We start from the raw sequence: 19,503 nt of genomic DNA on the forward strand, positions 1-19,503 counted from the left end.
ATTTTCTGTTTCTGCTGGCCGCCGGAGCAGTTGCCATCTTAACAATTCATCGACCCAGATCCTCCTCGGACTGCGTGCTCGAGACATTATGATTGCACACTGCGACAAGCAAATCGCTTTAGATCTCAGCTCGAACGGGTTTGCAGCTGGATTTAGTACGTGTTGTGGTGGAATGTGTTGCACGGAATGTGATATGTGGATACCAACTCTGCAGGTACCAGTACCACCACACTGTTAGCTTCAATTCGTCTTGGCCTTCTGTTTCCATTTTGAGGTTGCACTGCCGATGCTTATGTACCAGGTCATATGTCAGTCGTTACTCGGTACAAGCTGGATCTTCAATCGAAAGCGGGATCCACCTTGCTCGCCAGCGTATTCAAAAAAAGGCAGGGATTTGCCCTGTGAACTGCCTGGCAACCAACACTGGCTTCGGCCAGACGAAACGAGGGCCACGTATCAATAGGCAAGGTTGCGAGCGCATTGAATTTCAGTCAATCTGAATATACTCGGTATGGTTGGGAGTGCGTCTGGCACCCAGCAATCGACCAACAACGGCCGCCACTGTATTGCCCAGTGCGAAATGGAAGGATAAGGCGGGGATAAAAAGCTTCATGTCAATCTCTGGCGCACCGACGGAAATTCACACCAAGGGACACACAGATGGGTAGAGACATCAGTACCCTGATAAATACGCACAAAGATCGATGACGTCGAATTGGTCAAGCACTGTCGGGCGTGAATACGGCTGGACATCCATTTCAGCAGCCCGACGTTCTAGGTTTCCTGCCTCGCATGACCAATGTCCAAACGGAGGAATCGAGTATTGAGTTGTTCATGGTATCATTGACCTGAGTGGCCTATGCATACTTCATAGCTTCACTCTCGCCAAGTAAGCATGCAGCCCGCATCTTGTGATAGATACAGCAGTTTCCATTGTCCCAAACTCCGTGTCTTTTGCCTGCTCACATGACAACACCGCTATTGCTGGCTATTCTGGGCCACAGCTCAGCCGCCTCTTTTCCGACTGGCCCAGTGATAGCACTGCCCTTCATTTCGCCCTTGGGGTTAACGATAACACCCGCGTTGTCTTCGAAGTAGAGGTAGATTCCATCGGCTCGTCTCCAAGGTTTCGATTGTCGTACCACCACGGCCGGCATGACTAGATGAAATATGAGCCTCTCTCTTTTGCCTCAACACATAGCCCAGAAACCGTACCTTTCTTTCTGAGTTCAGGCTTTCCCTTCTTGACGGTTGCCATGACCATGTCACCAACACCGGCGGCAGGCAGTCGGTTCAGTCGGGCGCCGATACCCTTGACCGAAATAATATAAAGGTTTCGTGCACCGGAGTTGTCTGCGCATGACATGACCGCTCCTCTATGATTAGCTGTTAGCTCATTGCTTTCAATCTCTTGCTGTCCACGAATGCCGTCTTCTCCCAACACCAACATGTCGCTTGTATGGACGCCACTTCGCCCGTCTCAATGTGTTATACTTTCATGCGCAGTCTGGTATCGGGGGGAAGATTGCAATCGGGAGAAAGCTTAAGGCTCGGTACTACGTACACAGGAAGACCGAGAGTCATCTTGAGCTTGTTGCCAGAGGCACCACCGCGACTGTAACAGAGAAATGGTCAGCATTCGTTGTGTCAAGAACCGCATTTCGAGGGCCAAGGCCTCATTTGGATGTTATCGAGGCAGGCGGAGATTGGTCTTTCACGTACCCTCGTTTAGACATCTTGACGGTCGTAGAATCAGGGTGATTTCGTTCGAGTTTCTGAGAATTGAGATGCAGTCAAACCACGAAGTCGTTATCCAGCGCCGAAGCCAAAAATCCTGCGTGCGGGCTTCTGCCAAGAAGAAATCTTGGCAATCAATCACGTGATGAGGCCACCAAATCTGCGCAGCGAGCAGCAGCCTTGCCCGCATGTCAGCTTGCCCTTCTTCCCCTGCACCCACCCGTACAATTTTGATGTCGACATGTGAAACCCACTGCAATCATTTTGGAGCATCACGATGATCATACCTAAGACGCTGTGACAGGGACCTTTGTGTACATAGTAGAGCAACATTTTCTTTTTCTGGCCGCATCTGAGGCCCCTGCTAAGTCTTGAGGTCGCTTGCTTGTGGATCAGGCCACAAGGACCACTCCAACCTGCATGACTGTTCGTATGGTCGTCTTTCGGTTGCACGACATCGAAGGTTGCGTCTGCAGGAATACTACTGAGACCTACATAATCCACGGAGGTCTCACAATGCTATTGACGGGTCAATCACCGTATTCGTAGCATAGTCCTTCCACATGGGGCTACAGGCGGCGGGGACTGTGACACGCTGCTCAAGATGTTCGGAGGTAGTTCTGTTTTTATCTCAACCGGTAAAGGCAGTCGTAGAATCAGGCGTGAAGAAGTTTCTTTGACAGCGGATCGTTGATGAATGCAAAAGTACAGTACGCTAGTTAGGTAACTTTGACATCGCGCCCATGACCGATCTTCCGCACGTTTTGGTTACCTAGGTAGGGTTGGCACGGGCTGGCTAATGCGATCCCTATATGGCATTATGCGTCGGGCCCAATGGGCATGCTCTTTACCTAAAAAATAACCCTCTATCTTAGCCAGGAGCGATCCATGATCAGCGTGCCGCCCTCCAAGTGGCCCTTACCCAGAAGGCTGGGGTCTAATTCAGATATCAAGGAGTACTGTGCTCTCACTCAAAAACGACATTCTCAAGTACTACTATCGAAGAGTGCGCCTTCAAAGCACGCAGCAGCAACTGCCGGCTCTTCCGCGCTGACTCTCTTCGGTGCTGACGGTTCCAGAACCTGAACATACCCGCCCACTTTCTCACTGCTGTCCACTCAACAGGTCGTGCAGGTCCGAGAGATGCGAGCTACTACACTGCGTCCCCCGCCGAGCCTAACACAAGAGCTAGACGCGGCGGGCTGAGATGTGAGCCAGGTGGGTAGCAGGGCCTTGAAGAAGCCTCACGCCAATCAGGTCGCTGATGTTGTCAACCACATTTTAAGGGCCCCAATCAATCCCTGTCCTCGGGGTTCTTGTACATGGTCTGTCAGCTTCAGGGCTCTCAGCCCAGCTAGCCCAGATGCTCAGCCCTAAGCCAGGTCGCAAGCATGAGTTCGCAAAAGCTATGCTCAACGACTTGACTGCCTGTTGCCCATTGTTTGCCTGTAAGCGACTACTCGTTCGCAGCTTTACGAGTCTGCCTCCCTGCTTCGCTTCGCTGCCTTGGGACCTCCACTCATTCTAACCATCCCCTTGCTCTGCATTGCCTTTCCTCATATATAGCCCAGTGCAACCCCCTCAGACACGATGGCACGCAAAAGAAAGCTCTCAGCGACTTCCGTCAGCGCCATGGATACGTCTCGATATAGTGCTTTCGATCGCGAAGACAACGGTACTGGGGTCAGGATCACCAGCACCGTGAAAGCCTTCTTCGAGAGCATAGCTGGCTCCGCTCCTGATCCGACCAATCCAGTCATCAACGGTGCCTCGGTCCAGTCGCGACCCTTTCTGGCGAGAGTCCTGGCCGATATTGCATCTCAAGCACCTCGCTTGGGAGAGAACATTGGTTTGATCCATTCGTTGGTCGATACAAAACTATTCGATGGCGGACTCGTCGATGACCGACAATACCAGGTATGCCTTAAAGCTCACAATGTGTCAGGTTAGACGCTAAGTACATCAATCGTAGATGGAGAAGATTCTTCAGCTGGCAGCTTCTTTGCCTGCTGGCTCAAAAGCGCTTGATGATCTGACAGGACAGTTCATCAAGCTGCTCTGGGAGAACCTTGAGCATCCACCTCTCTCATACCAGGGGAATGAGTACAAGTACCGTACTGCTGATGGCTCGAACAACAACATCATGTACCCTCACCTCGGTAAGGCTGGCTCATCTTACGCACGCACGGTTACTCCTCAGACCCTCCAGCCTGGGGTGCTTCCGGATCCAGGAGTCATCTTTGATGCTGTGTTCGCACGTGGCGACGAGCCTCGAGAGCATCCAAACAAAATCTCGAGCATGTTGTTCTACCTTGCCACTATCATCATTCACGATTGCTTCCATACGGATGAACGGGATCATGCCGTTGTCAAGACATCCTCATATCTGGACCTGGCGCCACTCTACGGCAGCAGCGAAGATGACCAAAAGAGGATCAGGACTTTCAAAGACGGTCTGCTGAAGCCAGACACATTTTCAGAAAACCGCATTCTGGGCTTTCCGCCCGGTGTTTGTGCGCTTGTCGTCTGCTTCAATCGCTTCCACAACTACGTTGCGATGCAGCTGAAAGAGATCAATGAAGGAGGACGATTCAAGATCCCGAAGGATGAAAATGATACCCAGGGCATCTCTCAGTTGGATAATGACCTCTTCCAGACAGCTCGACTGGTCACTTGCGGCTTGTACGTCAATATCATCCTCAACGACTACGTGAGAACGATTCTCAATCTCAACCGTACCGACTCCACGTGGACACTTGATCCACGCAAGAATTTCGGTGACGTCTTTGACGAAGCCGGAGTGCCTTCTGGCGTAGGTAATCAAGTCAGTGTCGAGTTCAACCTGATCTACAGATGGCACTCGGCTATCAGTGTCAAGGACGAAAAATGGTCCAACGAGCTGTACCAGTCTCTGTTTCCAGGAAAGGATATAGCGACAGTAAGCGAGCACGACCTAGTCATGGCGCTGCACAAGTGGCTTAAAAGTGTCGACCAAGATCCATCCAAATGGGACTTGGATATGGGCAAATACAAAAGAACTGATCGCGGCACTTTCCGTGACGAAGATCTGATCAGTATCTTGAGTGATGCTTCCGAGGATGTCGCGTGTGCCTTTGGACCGCGAAACGTCCCGGTCGTTATGAAACTCATCGAGACTCTGGGTATAAAACAAGCTAGGGCATGGAACGTGGCCACCCTCAACGAGTTCAGGAAGTTCTTCAAGCTGGAGCCCCACAAGACTTTCAGCAGCATCACTAGGGACGATGAAGTCGCTCGCTCGTTGAAAGCGCTCTATGGACACCCTGACTATGTTGAATTGTATCCTGGCTTGATCGCTGAAGATGCGAAAGAACCACTGGAGCCAGGTTCTGGTCTTTGTCCAGGCTACACGATTTCAAGAACCATCCTCGCCGATGCCGTTGCTCTTACAAGAGGCGACAGATTCTACACTGTGGACTATACTCCGGCCAATTTGACAAATTGGGGCTGGGCCACTGTCAACTCTGACCCCAGCGTCGCCCAAGGGGGCTGCATGTACAAGCTGTTGATGCGCGCTTTGCCTTTCTACTACCGTGGAAACTCGGTGTATGCAATGTTTCCGTTCACTGTCCCTGGAGAGAACCAGAGAATCTTGGCGAAAGTTGGAAAGGAGCAAGACTACAACTTTGAGCGACCTTCTTATGTCGGACCGCCCATCTCGATCAGGTCATGGAAAGCAGTGACTGAAATTCTTGGAGATCAGGCCTCTTTCAAAGTGCCATGGGGTCCGCACACATATTATCTCACGCATCATGATTACATGCTGAGTGGTGATGAGCCGGACAATGCAGCTCAGCGAAAAGAAGTCCAGAAGGATATCTATTGTCCAGTCAATGGGCTGAGGCAGATCCAGACCTTCTACGAGGATCTTACGACCCAACTGGTTGTCGTGCGATCCGAACGCCTGCGCGGAGAGTGGTACCAGCTGGATGCTTGTAACGACGTTGCTAATCCTTCTCACGCAATATTCGTCGCTCGTTTGTTTCATCTGCCACTGAAGAAGCATGGAGACTTGAACCCAGCGGCAGTTGAGGTGGATCAACTTTACCTTGCGCTATCGGTGCTGTTCGCCTACGTCTTCCTGGATGGTGATACGGCTAGCTCATTCAAATTGAGAGCCGGAGCAAAGACGGCAACCGATCAACTGGCCAAACTTGTTAAGCTCGTCTGCGAAGCTGTTCAAGTTGGAGGATTTTTCCACCTTGGTGAGCTTTTCCCAATGGGCCAAGCTGGTCAGCTTCTGGAAGACTATGGTATCAGGCTGCTGAAACGCCTGCTTGAAGGCGGGAAATCTGTCGATGAAGTTGTTTGGGAAATCATCCCTACCGCCGCAGCTGCAGTTGCGACGCAAGCACAGCATTTCACGCAAATGTTGGACGTTTATCTACAAGATGAGTATGGCGAGCACTGGCCAGAAATCCAAAGGTGCGCATGGTCGGAGAGTCCGGAGGACTTTGAGAAGCTCAAAGGCTACGCCCTTGAAGCCAATCGTCTATCACCGGCGGCGTTTGGCTTGCTTCGCAAGGCGGCGGTAGACAAGACTGTCGATGATAATGGCACCAAAGTGCAGATCAAGGCTGGTGACCAGATCTACACCGACTTTATCACAGTTGGCCTTGACGAGAAGGTGTTCCCTAATCCGAAGAAGATCGACCCTACCCGCGAGCGGTCATTGTACATCCACCATGGATGGGGACCTCACTCATGCCTCGGTCGCCCTATCGCGGAAATCGCCATGGCGGCCCAACTCAAGGTTTTTGCCAAGTTGAAGAACCTCCGACGAGCACCAGGCCCTCAAGGACAACTGAAGAAGACCATTCCAGTGCCCAATCCAACCAGCAGCGACCCGAAACCCAACCCGGCCAGCGTTGCTGCATTCATGTTGGAAGACTGGAGTTCATGGTATCCTTTCCCAACTAGTAAGTTTCACTTCCCTACATGTACTTCTCCTTCGTCCTTGCTGACAAGCCCAACAGCACTCAAAGTCCACCATGAAGGACTGTCCAGGGATCAGTCTGAGCAGCTGGCAGGCGACACCGGAGTGCCCGGTATCCAAGCAGACATCATGGAGAGCGACATGGCTGCCAGCAATGGTGTGAACGGAGACCATATGGAGGAAGACACAGCCTAATTTTGGCGTTGGGAACATCTAATGATGTTTCATTTGATTTCGAGCGAGAATGGGCAAATTGCAACATTGTGTGAAAGAGGGATGGACAGAGCAAAAAGCAGATGATGGTAATGAGTAATGGGTAGTAGGAGCGGAGGTTCAGATCATCGGCCACAGTCCTTGAAGATTTTCATGATCCCTACAGAATGAATAGCCCAACTGGTAATATATTGGCAGCAAGCGTGTGTCGCAAAGGCCGTGTCTCGACCGGTTTTGTCTTCGAACGATACTAGTATATGTAGGCCTCTCGAACCCTGACGCTCAAGTCGCTCGACGAAGCGGCAGCGTCTCAGCCTCGCGGTGCTTACAACTCGGCCCCCACACTATCCGCATCGGGGCGGTTATGCTCCATCGACGGGCTGACAAAGGCAACCGAGTGACTAAGCTTCGTGCATCTCGATGAAGATTGATACAAGATCACTACGATCCGGGTGAGATCTGTATTCTCCTTCAAAACCCCGCTCTCAGCGAGCATCAGTACCAGGTAAGCACTTCTCGACCACCACAACAACTTCTCATGGCGTGACATGAGCCCCTTATGCCGCTCCTGACCACCAGCTACCACATCTACTGTCATTGTGTGACGCTCTCCCCTAGAGCATCTCGACCTATAAAATCCGTTTTCACGACTTCCATAGCGCCATCGCGACGCACGACACTAGCACGGCAAGAGACTCGAACAATGTCTACACACTTCGACGCCATCGTGATCGGCTCCGGCCAGGGCGGAACTCCACTGGCCCAGGCACTCGCCAAAGCTGGCCGGCGCACGGCGCTCGTCGAATCGACACACGTGGGTGGGACATGTATCAACGAAGGATGCACACCGACAAAGACCATGGTCGCCAGTGCCATGGTCGCGCACCTGGCCTGTCGAGCGGCGAGTTACGGGGTGCAATTCAAAAAGTCCAGCCTCATCCTCAACATGGAGACGGTCAGGAAGCGCAAGCGCGACATCGTGGACAGTTTCCGCACGGGGAGCGAGAACCGGATCAAGAACACGCCCAACTTGGAATTGATTCTGGGCACGGCGAGATTCACCGGTCCCAAGGCCGTCGAAGTCACGGTCAACGAGTCCGGCATGAAGGAAACGCTCGACGCCGATCAGATCTTCATCAACGCCGGATGCGCGCCGGCGCCACTGAAGGTGAAAAACGCGGACACGATCACGGGGAATCTGCTCGATTCGACGACCATCATGGAATTGGGCGAGGTCCCGAGGCATCTGGTCATAATCGGTGGTGGAGCGATCGGGGTCGAATTTGCGCAGATGATGAAGCGCTTCGGTGCGAGAGTCAGCCTTGTACAGCACGGCATGCAGCTCTTGCCCAGGGAGGACCCGGATGTGTCTGAGGAGGTGCGCAAGATCTTCGTCGACGAAGGAATCGACGTCTACCTCGGGGCGGAGACGAGGGAAGTCTCCAACGTCACGCTGGGCCAGATCGTGGTCTCGCTGACCCAGCAGGACGGCAGCACCAAGACTTTGTTGTGCTCGCACGTGCTCGCCGCGACGGGCAGGGTGTCCAATGCTCCGGCTTTGAATTTGGGAGTGGCGGGAGTCGAGGTCGACGCGCACGGCTACATCAAAGTCGACGAGCATCTGCAGACTTCGGCCAAGGATGTGTATGCGCTGGGCGACATCAAAGGCGGCCCGGCTCAGACGCACGTCTCGTACGACGACTTTCGCGTCCTCAGGGACAATCTCATCACCACGCACGCGGACAAGGCGGAAAAGGCTTCGATCGAGAACCGACTGATCCCGTACTGCGTGTTCATGGATCCGCAGCTCGGCCGCGTCGGGCTGACGGAGAAAGATGCACGCAGACTCCACCCGACGCGGAACATCAAGGTCGCGAAGATGCCCATGGCCTATGTGGCTCATGCGATAGAGAGGGACGAGCTCAATGGGTTCATGAAGGCCGTCGTCGATGCCGATACAAAGGAGATCCTGGGCTTTACGTGTCTCGGGCTGGCCGGAGGTGAGATCATGAGTATGGTCCAGTTGGCTATGATGGGCGGGTTGACGTACGATGAATTGGAGAATGCAATGTTTGCGCATCCGTGTTTGTCTGAGAGTTTGAATAACCTTTGGGGGTTTTTGGAATGATGGAACCGAACCGGCTTGAGGTGAACGAACTCGAATGTTAGACTGGCTGATACCACTGAAGATGACAGTAAAAAGGGTAATTACGTAAAGCAAGAGGATTGGTGGTCGTTCGGCAAGGCTGACAGTGAGTCTTAGGGGGTGTATGGCCTTTGGGGACTTCCAATAAATCATGCAACCTAACGTACCATCATGATCTCGCTCGGGTTCGCTTGTGCCAGGAGAGGAGAACTGATGCGATGGGCATTCCCATGATATATTGACTGTCCTTTTTCACCAGTGCTCAGTTCACCGCCTGCTTCCGCCTTTCGCCATTGTAGACGGGGAGCGGTGTACCCATCAAGTCGGCCTTCATCTGCAAGGCCAGGAACCGCGAGAAATACCGACTATGCCCAATGGTACCACCGATGTAGAACAAGTCAAGCTCTGCGCATGATCAGCTGCCACTTTCTCCTATCGCCGGACTTCTTTAGGCGAGTTACTTACGACTGTTCCTCTTGAACACGCCCTTCAATTCACCCTCCTCGTCCAGTCCCCAGAAGTCATCCGCACGGGAAGCCACTTCCTTGCCGAAGATCTGTCCGACGTCGGTTCGCACGTTGCCCACGAAGCCTGTGCTGAAAATGATCACATCTGCCGAGATTTCTGTCCCGTCGCTAAAGGCAAGACCAGTCCGAGTGTAGTGTGTCGGAAGGGCGCCGGCCTTCATTTTAATCTGTTGGCAAAAGCCATAGGTTTAGCGGTTGTTGGTCAAAGAAGTAGACACTGGGGGTTTGTTCATGCTTACCAGACCCTTTGCAATCTTGTCCGAGCAGCCCACATCCATATAGTGGCCGCCCAGTTTCTCGAGGATATGGTACATGATATCACCGTACCGTTCGACCCTGAAGCCGGCTTTCTCAAGCGCATCGAAGCGCTCAGGCTCCGTTGACGCCGCTGCGTGCAAGGCCTTTCGGCTCATCAGCCTGCCAATCACATATGGCATCGAGTACTGTTCCCGGTCAGCGTCAACCGTGGGCACATCCGCGTTGTATGACCGGTCGCTGATGACTTTGAAGTATTCGCATGGAAGGACGTAAGTGCGTGTTCGCTGGACCATGGTGATGGACGATAGTCCCGCCTCGACCATATCTTCCGCGACGTCGTGTGCGGTGTTCGCCGTGCCAACCACAACTCCTGCTTTACCTCGCCAGGGTTCTGCCGACTTGTACTCCGCCGAGTGCAGCACGGTTCCTTGGAAGTCCTCCCGGCCAGGGTACGTCGGCATGATGGGGATCTGGCCGCCTCCGCCGGTGGCCATGACCACGTACCGGCAGGTTAACGTTTGCGTCGAGTCCCCTCCGCGGCGTACAAGGAGCTTCCATGTCCTTTGACTTTCGTCCCGTGTACCGGACTCGAGCGTTGTGCCGAACCAGATGTTTTTACCGATGTCGAATTTCTCGACCCAGTCCTTGTATCCCCGTGCGAGGTCGTATTTGGTAAGGAACTCCTGATACGGCAAGGGGAATGTCCGGTCGAATGGGAGGTGGTTGTACTCGCGAGGAGTATGCAGTCTCGCAGACTCGTATCTCGTCATCCAGTTGTCTCCGATTTTGGCATTCTTATCCAAGACGACATAGGAGATGCCTAGGGCTTGTAAACGGCCAGCAGTGGACAGCCCCGCTTGCCCGCCACCCACGACGACACAGTCAAAAGGTTGTGACGAGTCGGTCTTGCCATTGACTGACTGGTGGTTTGCATCTACACCGCCGTCAGTGTGCGGATGGACGCCGTTGGAGGCCTCCTGGATCGGCACAAGCTGGTCGACATCTTTACAACCTTCCAACTGCTCGAGGACAGTTCTTATGAGCCAGATCTTCCATTTTCCGTCCTGATCCAAGACAAGTGACAAGAACCCATGGCATTGTGCAGCAGGAGAGGCTTGATTGCGAAATGTAAATACTACATTAACCCATCCTGTTTCCTTGTCGAGGCGTATCGGCTTTGCTGAACCTTTTATGATGGAGAAATCGCCCGCTTGTCGGTTTGAAGAAGTTTCGGACCAAGCGTTGACGATTGACTCTGAGGAGTAGAATGTTCGTATGGTGCCGGTCAGAGCAAATACGTCTCGCCATATCGAGGAGGGCAAGATAGCGGCTCTGTCCAGGTGATTGAGGGAATCAACAGAAGAGCTGGCGACTTCTTCAAAATCAATGTCGGCTCCAAATTGTGACTCTGGCAGAGTGCAAGGTAGGTTCTCCAGTACACTGCGAGGAGCGTAGGCTGCGACGTCGACGTCACTGATATCACCCATTCTTTAATACTGAGGACCCTCTAAACCTCCGAGGCTTGCTTGCTGCCACAAGGAGGAAAGTCGGTATGCGTCTCGTTAACTTGGCCTTGCTGGCTGGCCACTCTCGGTATGTACCGTCAGAAGAGAAGAAGCTAACTAGTCGGAACCAGACCAAGTCTGTTAACGAGCATATGTATGTTCGCTTCACCTAGTTGCCAGGAAATGTTAAGTGTCAGGTCAGCTGGCAAACGGGTTTGTCGACGCTCGGGAACTTCGTAGTTGTTGTATGTACGAAGTTGTGGATCTTGCACATCCTACCAGCCGCTTTGCTTGTACTCGTACGGATCATCATGCTCACTATGCTCACTGGAGGCACCAGAACAGGGGTCAGAGGCCTCTCAAGAGCATGGATCATTTCCTTGTCCGGGGTGAAGCGTGGGGCTTGTGGAGAGCGAAGGTCGAGCTGAATGAGGGGAGATGGTCCGGCAGATGATCCAAGATTTCTTCGAACCGCGTCTCGACTGTTGGCACCGATCCGAGAAGACTTCTTGAAGGTAAATTCGAACGGTTGACCGCTTTGCTGTCTCTCTTGCACAAGTAGAAGGCCTATAGCAATCGACAGTTCCCCAGCCGGCACGGTCAGATCAGTCGACTGACTGGGTTTGTGCCGCACGACGGTGTGCTCTGTGTGTCAGACACATTCATCCGCGAGAGATACGATTGGAGCGTATGGGATGCATGTTCGAAGCAAATTGTAGTGGTTGAAGTGAGACTTCCCTTCGAGCCATACTGGAAAGATCCTGGACTGGAATCATCTGCACACGAACGCGGCAAATTTCAATGTGGAAAGGGACCAAGGAATCGACAAGCTTGTTCTCTAGCTGATGCCAGTCTTGTTGAAGAAGTCGCCACAGCACATGCGTGGTTCCCCATGGCAACATATAGATGGGATGACTTCGCTGTGTTCATTCTCCGAAAGCACTCTGTCCAACCTGTGTTAAGCGGCACACCATCCCAATAGCCTTTCTCCTTCAAGACACATGGTCGCCATTCAAGGCTGCCTCGCCATGAAGCTTCGCAGGCTCTTTCTCAGCAGGAAAGGAAAGGGACTTTTGAGGCTTCATGCCCAACATTCCCGTAGCATCGACCAAGCGTGCGTTTGGGTTCAATTCCAATCCAAACCCTGGCTTGTCAAGAACGCTAACATCAAGGTACCCTTGGTTTGGGATAGGCTCGTTCAAGAACAGATCTCCAAACACAGGAAGCACGCTCTTCCCATCCGGACTGTTTGCAAGGTACTCTTGGAAGGGTGAGTTATGCTGACTCACGACAAAATGGTACGAATAAGGTCCCGAGGCGTGTGGAATGACTGGAATATCGTATGCTGCTGCCATGGACGAGACTTTGAGAAGCTCGGTGAGGCCACCCAGCCACATGACGTCGGGTTGAATGATGTCGACATTCCGGCCCTCAAGAAGCTTGCGGAAGCCATATCGCGAATATTCGTGTTCCTGAGAAGTGTGTCAGCTTGATCCAATGTTATTTTGCATCGACAACTTACGCCTGTGGTGAATTTTGTGTCTGGATGTGCCCGCTTCAACAGTTGGAACCCATCGAAATCATCGGGTGACAAGACTTCCTCCCACCAATCTATTCTGATATCCTGTCTTTTAGCTTCCGCAACGAGCTCAATGGTATATTGCACATTCAGAGACATCCAGCAATCAACCCTCAAGGGGAAATCTAATCCAACGTCTTCGCGGTGTTTCTTCAGGAATGCAATATTTTTCTTTAAACTGTCCGGCTCCTCTGGACTGTATGGCAAGGGAACCTTGCCTCCAACAAATCCCATCTTCTGGGCCGCCGCGGGCTCTGGTCCAGTGCAATAGAAGTCTAGCCTGTCTCTTGTAGCACCACCAATCATCTTGTATACTGGTTCATTTCTGATCTTGCCGAGAAGGTCCCATAATGCAAGATCAAGCACTGAAATGACCGCGACGGGTAAACCTTTACGGCCATAGAACATGGAACCCTTGTACATAAGCTCGTATAGATCGTTGACGTCTCGAGGGTCTCGGCCGAGAAGGAAGCGCTCGAAATGTTGCTGAACCAGCCAGCATGCTGGCGGTCCTCCGAAACCTGTTGCAAAGCCCTTGGTGCCGTCTGTGGCCTCGATCTCGACGCAGAAAGAGCCCAGGACATTGATTCCAAAAGAGGTGCGGGACTTTCGGTATTGTTCCCATTTGGCCATTGGGGTTGAGATTTTATTGTCAATCAACCAGTGACCGCCCTTGACATTGTGGTAGTCGCCGCCAGAGCCGACACCATCGATAACGAAGGTGCGGACGGTTTTGATGGTAGGAAATGTTTTGACGCCAGTCATGGTGAATGCAAACACCGTCTCCGTGTATTCTGCTTTTCTTTTCTAGGTCGGCGCGCTGGTAGTAAGGTTCTCGAGTAGGGGTGGACGCTGGATCAAAGGCCGCAGTCAAGGAGGATCGTTCAGAGAGCAGAGAGGCAATCCCCAACAAGCCGCAGAACTCGACCACGCAGGATGAAGAATCGACACAGCCATGATTGTCTGGAGGGTGCTCACAATAAAGAGGCGTCGACAGACTGGAGCAGATCTCGCTGATCGGGACAGTTGTAGCCGGCGGGCGGAGAAATGATGTAGGGACAGGAGGCGAACAGCGAGGTCAGAAGGGTGGAGCGAGAATGAGCGAGGAAGAGTAAAGGTGAGTGGTGAGTGGTGAGTGGGTGGTGAGTTGGGTGGCTCGAGGGTAGTCTCTGATCCTGTGTAGTCTCTGTGGTCTGACTACCAAGCTCCCCACCAAAATCCACACCCTGTTGCATCGGCCACTTCCCCAGCTTTTTTCTTTTCTTCCCCCTCGGTCCAACTCTCTCCTTCTCGGTGTAATGATGCTACCAGACCTAACAGACCTGTAGTCACAAATCACACAATGGACGTGACAAAGTTGGAGCTCTCACAGCTCTATGGCAATCATCACAGTGACAGCAATGGCCTGGCTAATATCATGCCGACCCAGCCACGTGCTACCTCCATTTCCGCTTCCGACTCTGATTCTGAAGAAGACCACCGAGATGGCGCCAGGAAACGGAAGAGGCCTATGAATGTCACGTACGTGTTGGCTCCATCGATCCCATCTGTCTACTCCATCTTATCTCCTCGTTGTCCCCCCGCATAGCTGCTGATGCCTGAGCTGGATAGCTGCGAAGCTTGTAAGCAAAGGAAGGTCAAGTGTGGTACGTTTTACCCACGACGTGCCCGAAACTCTGGGACGGCACTCATACTGAATAGATCGCACACAGCCCTCTTGTGGCTGGTGTATGCGCAATGATCATCCGTGTGAGTATAGAGAGAGGAAGAAGCCTGGCCTTCGTGCTGGATATGGGCGTGAGCTCGAGGGTCGGCTTGATCGACTAGAGACTCTCCTACAGGAACAGGGTCGTCAATTAGCAGCCCATCTGGCAGACGCATGCACCATCACGTCCGCTCCAGCGGTCAATTCAGCCATGCCAAGGTCTAGCGTCCAAGGCATCACACCAGAGGCCCAACCGAGAGCCTCCTTTGATGCTCAGTCCTCCGCCTTTGCAAACGAGACACCGTATCAACAGCCGATGATCGATCCAAATTTACGCCCTTCAGCCTCCCGCCATGGATCTTTACAGTTTCCTCCAGGTCAGCAGGGGCTATCTGAACAGCAGATGCCTCAGCCACCAAGTCATTATACTCCATCCGTGCATTCGCATCCCATCACTTCACCTCATTCAACAACTGGGTATCAGGGGACGCAGGTGTTCAACGAGCATGCTGCGATGCTACCTCCCTATGATCTTTTATACGCCCTAGTCGACCTGTATTTCAAGCATGTCAATAATTGGCTGCCATTGCTGGACAGGAAGACCACTCTTGACACCCTCTTCGGACCTTCATCGTTGGACGAGGCTGACCGGGTCCTGCTGCACGCCATCGTCGCGACAACTTTGCGCTTTTCCCAAGATCCTCGCCTGACACCGGAGAGTCGTCAACATTATCATGATACGTCCAAGCAACGCGTTCAATTGTTCGGTCTTGAGAACTCGAATGTCAGGGCACTTCAGGCGCTCGTCATTCTGGCTCTGGACGTGACCGGCACGACGAATGGTCCGCCCGCCTGGAATCTGCTAGCACTAATTAGCAGAAGCATGGTTCAGTTGGGTCTTGCCGTTGAATCGAGTTCAAGCCTTGCATCACCTATGTATCCATCCATCGCCACCTTGCGGGCATCAGTTCTGCCAGAAGCTAAAAGTTGGATTGAAGACGAAGAACGGCGCAGGCTGTTCTGGGCAGTCTACCTTCTCGACCGATATGCCACGATAGCTACCGCATTTGAGTTCGCTCTTGACGAGAAAGAGGTCGATCGCCGGTTGCCCTGTCGAGATGACCTGTTTGCAGCCAATAAACCCGTGGAGACCAGGTGGTTTCGCCCTCCGGAGCGGCCTCGATACACCACGGGAGTGGTCGATACTCATGGCCACTTCTCCTACCATTGCGAACTGATGGCTATTCTGGGACACATCCACCAGTTCCTGAAGCGTCCCATCGATATTGGCTCTTTGTCCGATGTAGAGCAATGGCAAGGCTCATACCGTGCGTTGGATAGCGACCTAAATGCGTGGCATTTTAGTTTGCCTGACGAGTTCGCCAATATAACTCGCCTGCTCAAGTCGGGAACGCCTGCTAAAAATACCAATTGCGGCTGGATCATGCTACATGCAGCCTACTGTTTGACGGTCATTCGGCTGAATTCCTCCGCGGCATACCCCAGCCAGACCTCACCGATATTCTCCTCATCCTACAGTGCCATGCAGCGGTGCCTGTCGGCAGTCGAGAACTTGCGTCAACTATGCCGCTTCGTTAAGCTCAGTGGCCTGCTTGACAAACTTGGGCCCCCATTTGCCTTCGCCATCTGGGTGGGCTCTCGTGTTATGCTAGTACATGGGTCCACGATGGATCATGAAGTGGACCCCGACATCGACTTCTTCGTGACCACTCTGTCCGAAATGGGCGAGCATTGGCTCGTGGCCAAAAGGTATAGTGAGATCCTTCACAGAGTTCTAGGGGAGTATCGACAGTCGCAGCGGGCAAGTGGGGTGACGGGGGAGATACTGACGCCGTCGACGGTGAAGATCCTTGCCGACATGCGCCGGTAAGTACATTGCCTGTCCCGATTGGATGAGTCCTAACATGGTGAAACAGATGTGCCTATGATCTCGACTTCCTGATTTCCCGCCAGCCACATGCCGCTGCGGTCAAGTCATATCATCCTACTCGGGCCAATACGCCAGCCCAAAACGAACTCGAGTATCTGGATGTATTCGATCTATTCAACTTCCCACGTTTGCCGATGACCCATGAAGGCTTGGACAATGGAACGGGACAGGGGCTTGGCCAAGGTGCCCCCGCAGACCTTGGGGCGGTGAATACGTCCATGATTCCGAATTTTGCGGTACCCAACCCTGAAGCCGATTGGCTGTTCCACAATGGTTAGAAGGATCATGTTGCGGCGAGGCAAGCTCGTGATCTGATAGACCTAGAAGTGGTGGGAAGGATATGCGTCGATTCACGAACGAGCACGCCCGGCTCTTGCACCTCGGGGACTGGGGGGTCAGAGATTACACGATGAAGTCTCCTAAGGGCGTTGCCAGGAATCACCGCAGGGGCTCGTGCTCAGTCGTGTTAGAGATAACATACCACGAGTCTACTATGTAGGGTGTAATCAGCGTCATAATGAGCGTATCAGAGCATCGAGGCGGTAGCGAAGTCAGCCTTGCCCTATCCGAAAAGAGTGAATGCGGTGATCGACCGCCAATAGACGTTGCCATGGTGGTCATAGGAGAGCCAACCTAAGAAATAGAAGGCATGCTGGTCGATATCTTCTGAGTTTCCAGCTCGCGAAACTACTGCGTGGAACAGTATTACGAGCCGACCAACGAGACGGTTGAGCCAGGGATGGCGAGGATGGGGATGAGATTAAGACTCAGCCCAAGGAATCGTGCCGTCGAGGCCGTGAGATGACGTTAGGGACTAGGTGCCCCGCTGCTTTTGTGAAGCCAATCATAGTGCTGACTAGGCAAATCACATGACTGCACGGGACCACCGTTTATCTGGGCTGTTTTTGGCACAAGATCGTCTCTTTTTGCGCGCTCACACCTTCTTCCTTCTTGTGCTCGTCCTCACTGCCATCATTCGTGCTTCCTCTTCGGATTGATCATCACGAGTGGAAAGCTTCTCAACTTCTTCGCCCACGGTCACCGGCTTGGCTTGCTGACAATTTAATGCCGAGTGTGGCGAATTTCACACGTCGTGGTTTACCTCACCCAGATATCCCGAATTTTGGCCCCCTTCCCAGTCTACTATCTATTCTTCCCGTGACTCCAACATCCACCGGGCTGGCTCCTTGGTCGTCCGACGCCCCTCTTGCGGTATTTGATTCTGTCGAAAGGCGAGGCTAAGGGTCCCTCAGTCCTGGCTCATGAATCTCAGCACCGCCCGGCCCTAGACCCGATACGTTCAAGACCGTTTTCAGCCTCAGACCCTACGATGACACACAGCACGAGATCTCGCATCCATCGCAAGGGACCACACGACTTCCAGAAGCTAGGTAGGTGTCGACGTTTGTCCCCGCTGTCGGCTGTCTTGGTATCATGACTTCCATCGATTGCCATAGCTCGCGCGATGACCCTCAGCATTTGGACCCAAAACCTTCTTCGCAAACACCATACCGCTTTGTCTAGCTGGCCATCCCTACTTCCATTGGAATCACCAGCCTTAGCGTTGGATAAGGCCGTGTTCTTAATCAGTCAACAACGTCGTTTCGATCGTTCATTGGTACCTGCACGTCTTGGAAAACGTGGCTGGCCGGGGAATCTCGCCCTCCCGGAAACAAATGCATCAGTCGACTTTTCCCTTGTTGCGAACATTCTGTGCTATCGATCCTTCTGTTGCATACTGCCCTCCCCTATGTTGTTATTGGGCAGACTGCTCGCGGTATATGACTTTCCGAAGAGACATACCTATCCTTCTTACCTGCCTAACTATATCTAGTGACTGATTGGCTCCGCTCCTTGCTCAAGGCTACAGTCACAACTTTCCTGATATAAAGGTTTGGAGCACCAGTTGCCTGGACCAACTCACCATTGTTTATTCAGTCGTTCTTGCACATATTTGCCATCGATTTCTTTCTCAATTGACTCATCACTCTCAAAGTCAGGTTTACCCTCTTCATCACAAGTCACTATACGAGTATCACCGTATCGTTTCAGCGAAACCATAACGATGTGCTACCAAATCATCGAGAGATATGCAGTGTGCCGCTGCCTATATCACAAGCACTCCGTCGATCCATGCCAGCGATATGGGCAACAAGGCCATTCTACGACTGAGAAGACCGTCTTGGTGGGATTCGCCTGCCCCAACCATTCAAAGCGGCGTTCTGCGAATACTTCAACAGACAACCGATCTTCAGGAAGCCGGTCACGGCATGATTCTGGATATTCCAGCGGCGGCTATCAATCTTCTTCAGGTCGGCGATGAAGGGGCCTTCACTTTTTCTCACAATGACTGAACTCAACTTGAACGACAGAACTCATTGTACCAACCTGAATATGTACCTCGGGAACTAGTGGTGGACTTGTTGCTCTCAATCCATCCTGGCAGGCCATCCGGCATGGATATACCCGTCGTTCGTTCTTCAGATATGTCGCAGGCCGACACAGGCTATGGCACATTTGGAGATACTGTGCTAGGAGGAATTTGCGCCAGCTGCCAGTCCCGGTCGTGACTGGTGCCAGATGTGGCTGGAACCACGACACAGGGCCTTGACTATTTAAGACGACTGTCCCAATCCATGGCAGTGGACCAACAGAAGCGCAAAGGACAGACAGTCTCGCGCAGCAGAAACGTGTGCGTCTATGCTTGTATCAATACACGCTTGCGCGGATTGTCGATGCCCCGAGAACCTCGCTATGATCGCACGCCATCAGCCAGCCATTCGCTTTGCAATTACATTGTGAGAAATCAGCTTCCTTGAAGGAAATGGTCGGACTGCATGTGTATCTGAGAGGAGGCGCAGGCGCCTTCCGTTCGATTCCGTCCACGGGAACACCCTGGAATGCCTG

At 52.7% G+C, this 19,503-nt stretch overlaps 6 protein-coding genes across 6 annotated transcripts; 3 read left to right on the forward strand and 3 right to left on the reverse strand.

The window, feature by feature from the left end:
* Positions 1–689: 689 nt before the first annotated feature.
* On the reverse strand, positions 690–1,810 carry PV05_01129 (60S ribosomal protein L23-B). Its single transcript, XM_013466085.1, has 4 exons — positions 1,723–1,810; positions 1,565–1,615; positions 1,216–1,376; positions 690–1,159 (listed from the first exon to the last, which is right to left on the reverse strand). Exons 1-4 carry the CDS (start codon positions 1,734–1,736, stop codon positions 963–965), a joined length of 423 nt encoding a protein of 140 aa, XP_013321539.1. The 5' UTR covers positions 1,737–1,810; the 3' UTR covers positions 690–962.
* Positions 1,811–3,323: 1,513 nt separating this feature from the next.
* On the forward strand, positions 3,324–7,131 carry PV05_01130 (uncharacterized protein). The gene is made up of 3 exons (XM_013466086.1): positions 3,324–3,654; positions 3,710–6,695; positions 6,753–7,131. Exons 1-3 carry the CDS (start codon positions 3,328–3,330, stop codon positions 6,905–6,907), a joined length of 3,468 nt encoding a protein of 1,155 aa, XP_013321540.1. The 5' UTR covers positions 3,324–3,327; the 3' UTR covers positions 6,908–7,131.
* A 497-nt stretch (positions 7,132–7,628) lies between these two features.
* Positions 7,629–9,154, forward strand: PV05_01131 (uncharacterized protein; the record flags this gene model as incomplete). Its single annotated transcript, XM_013466087.1, has 1 exon — positions 7,629–9,154. The coding sequence occupies one exon, from the start codon at positions 7,629–7,631 to the stop codon at positions 9,051–9,053; it is 1,425 nt and encodes a 474-aa protein (XP_013321541.1). The 3' UTR covers positions 9,054–9,154.
* Positions 9,155–9,159: 5 nt separating this feature from the next.
* PV05_01132 (uncharacterized protein) lies at positions 9,160–12,125 on the reverse strand. The gene is made up of 3 exons (XM_013466088.1): positions 9,838–12,125; positions 9,537–9,765; positions 9,160–9,476 (listed from the first exon to the last, which is right to left on the reverse strand). The coding sequence occupies exons 1-3, from the start codon at positions 11,341–11,343 to the stop codon at positions 9,334–9,336; spliced, it is 1,878 nt and encodes a 625-aa protein (XP_013321542.1). The 5' UTR covers positions 11,344–12,125; the 3' UTR covers positions 9,160–9,333.
* Positions 12,104–14,062, reverse strand: PV05_01133 (uncharacterized protein). Its single transcript, XM_013466089.1, has 2 exons — positions 12,884–14,062; positions 12,104–12,833 (listed from the first exon to the last, which is right to left on the reverse strand). Exons 1-2 carry the CDS (start codon positions 13,703–13,705, stop codon positions 12,354–12,356), a joined length of 1,302 nt encoding a protein of 433 aa, XP_013321543.1. The 5' UTR covers positions 13,706–14,062; the 3' UTR covers positions 12,104–12,353.
* Positions 14,063–14,233: 171 nt separating this feature from the next.
* Positions 14,234–17,180, forward strand: PV05_01134 (uncharacterized protein). Its single transcript, XM_013466090.1, has 4 exons — positions 14,234–14,461; positions 14,552–14,586; positions 14,642–16,532; positions 16,583–17,180. Exons 1-4 carry the CDS (start codon positions 14,283–14,285, stop codon positions 16,872–16,874), a joined length of 2,397 nt encoding a protein of 798 aa, XP_013321544.1. The 5' UTR covers positions 14,234–14,282; the 3' UTR covers positions 16,875–17,180.
* Positions 17,181–19,503: the final 2,323 nt, after the last annotated feature.

The sequence above is a fragment of the Exophiala xenobiotica genome (genome assembly GCF_000835505.1).
Source record: "Exophiala xenobiotica strain CBS 118157 unplaced genomic scaffold supercont1.1, whole genome shotgun sequence".
Classification (NCBI taxonomy): Eukaryota; Fungi; Ascomycota; class Eurotiomycetes; order Chaetothyriales; family Herpotrichiellaceae; genus Exophiala; species Exophiala xenobiotica.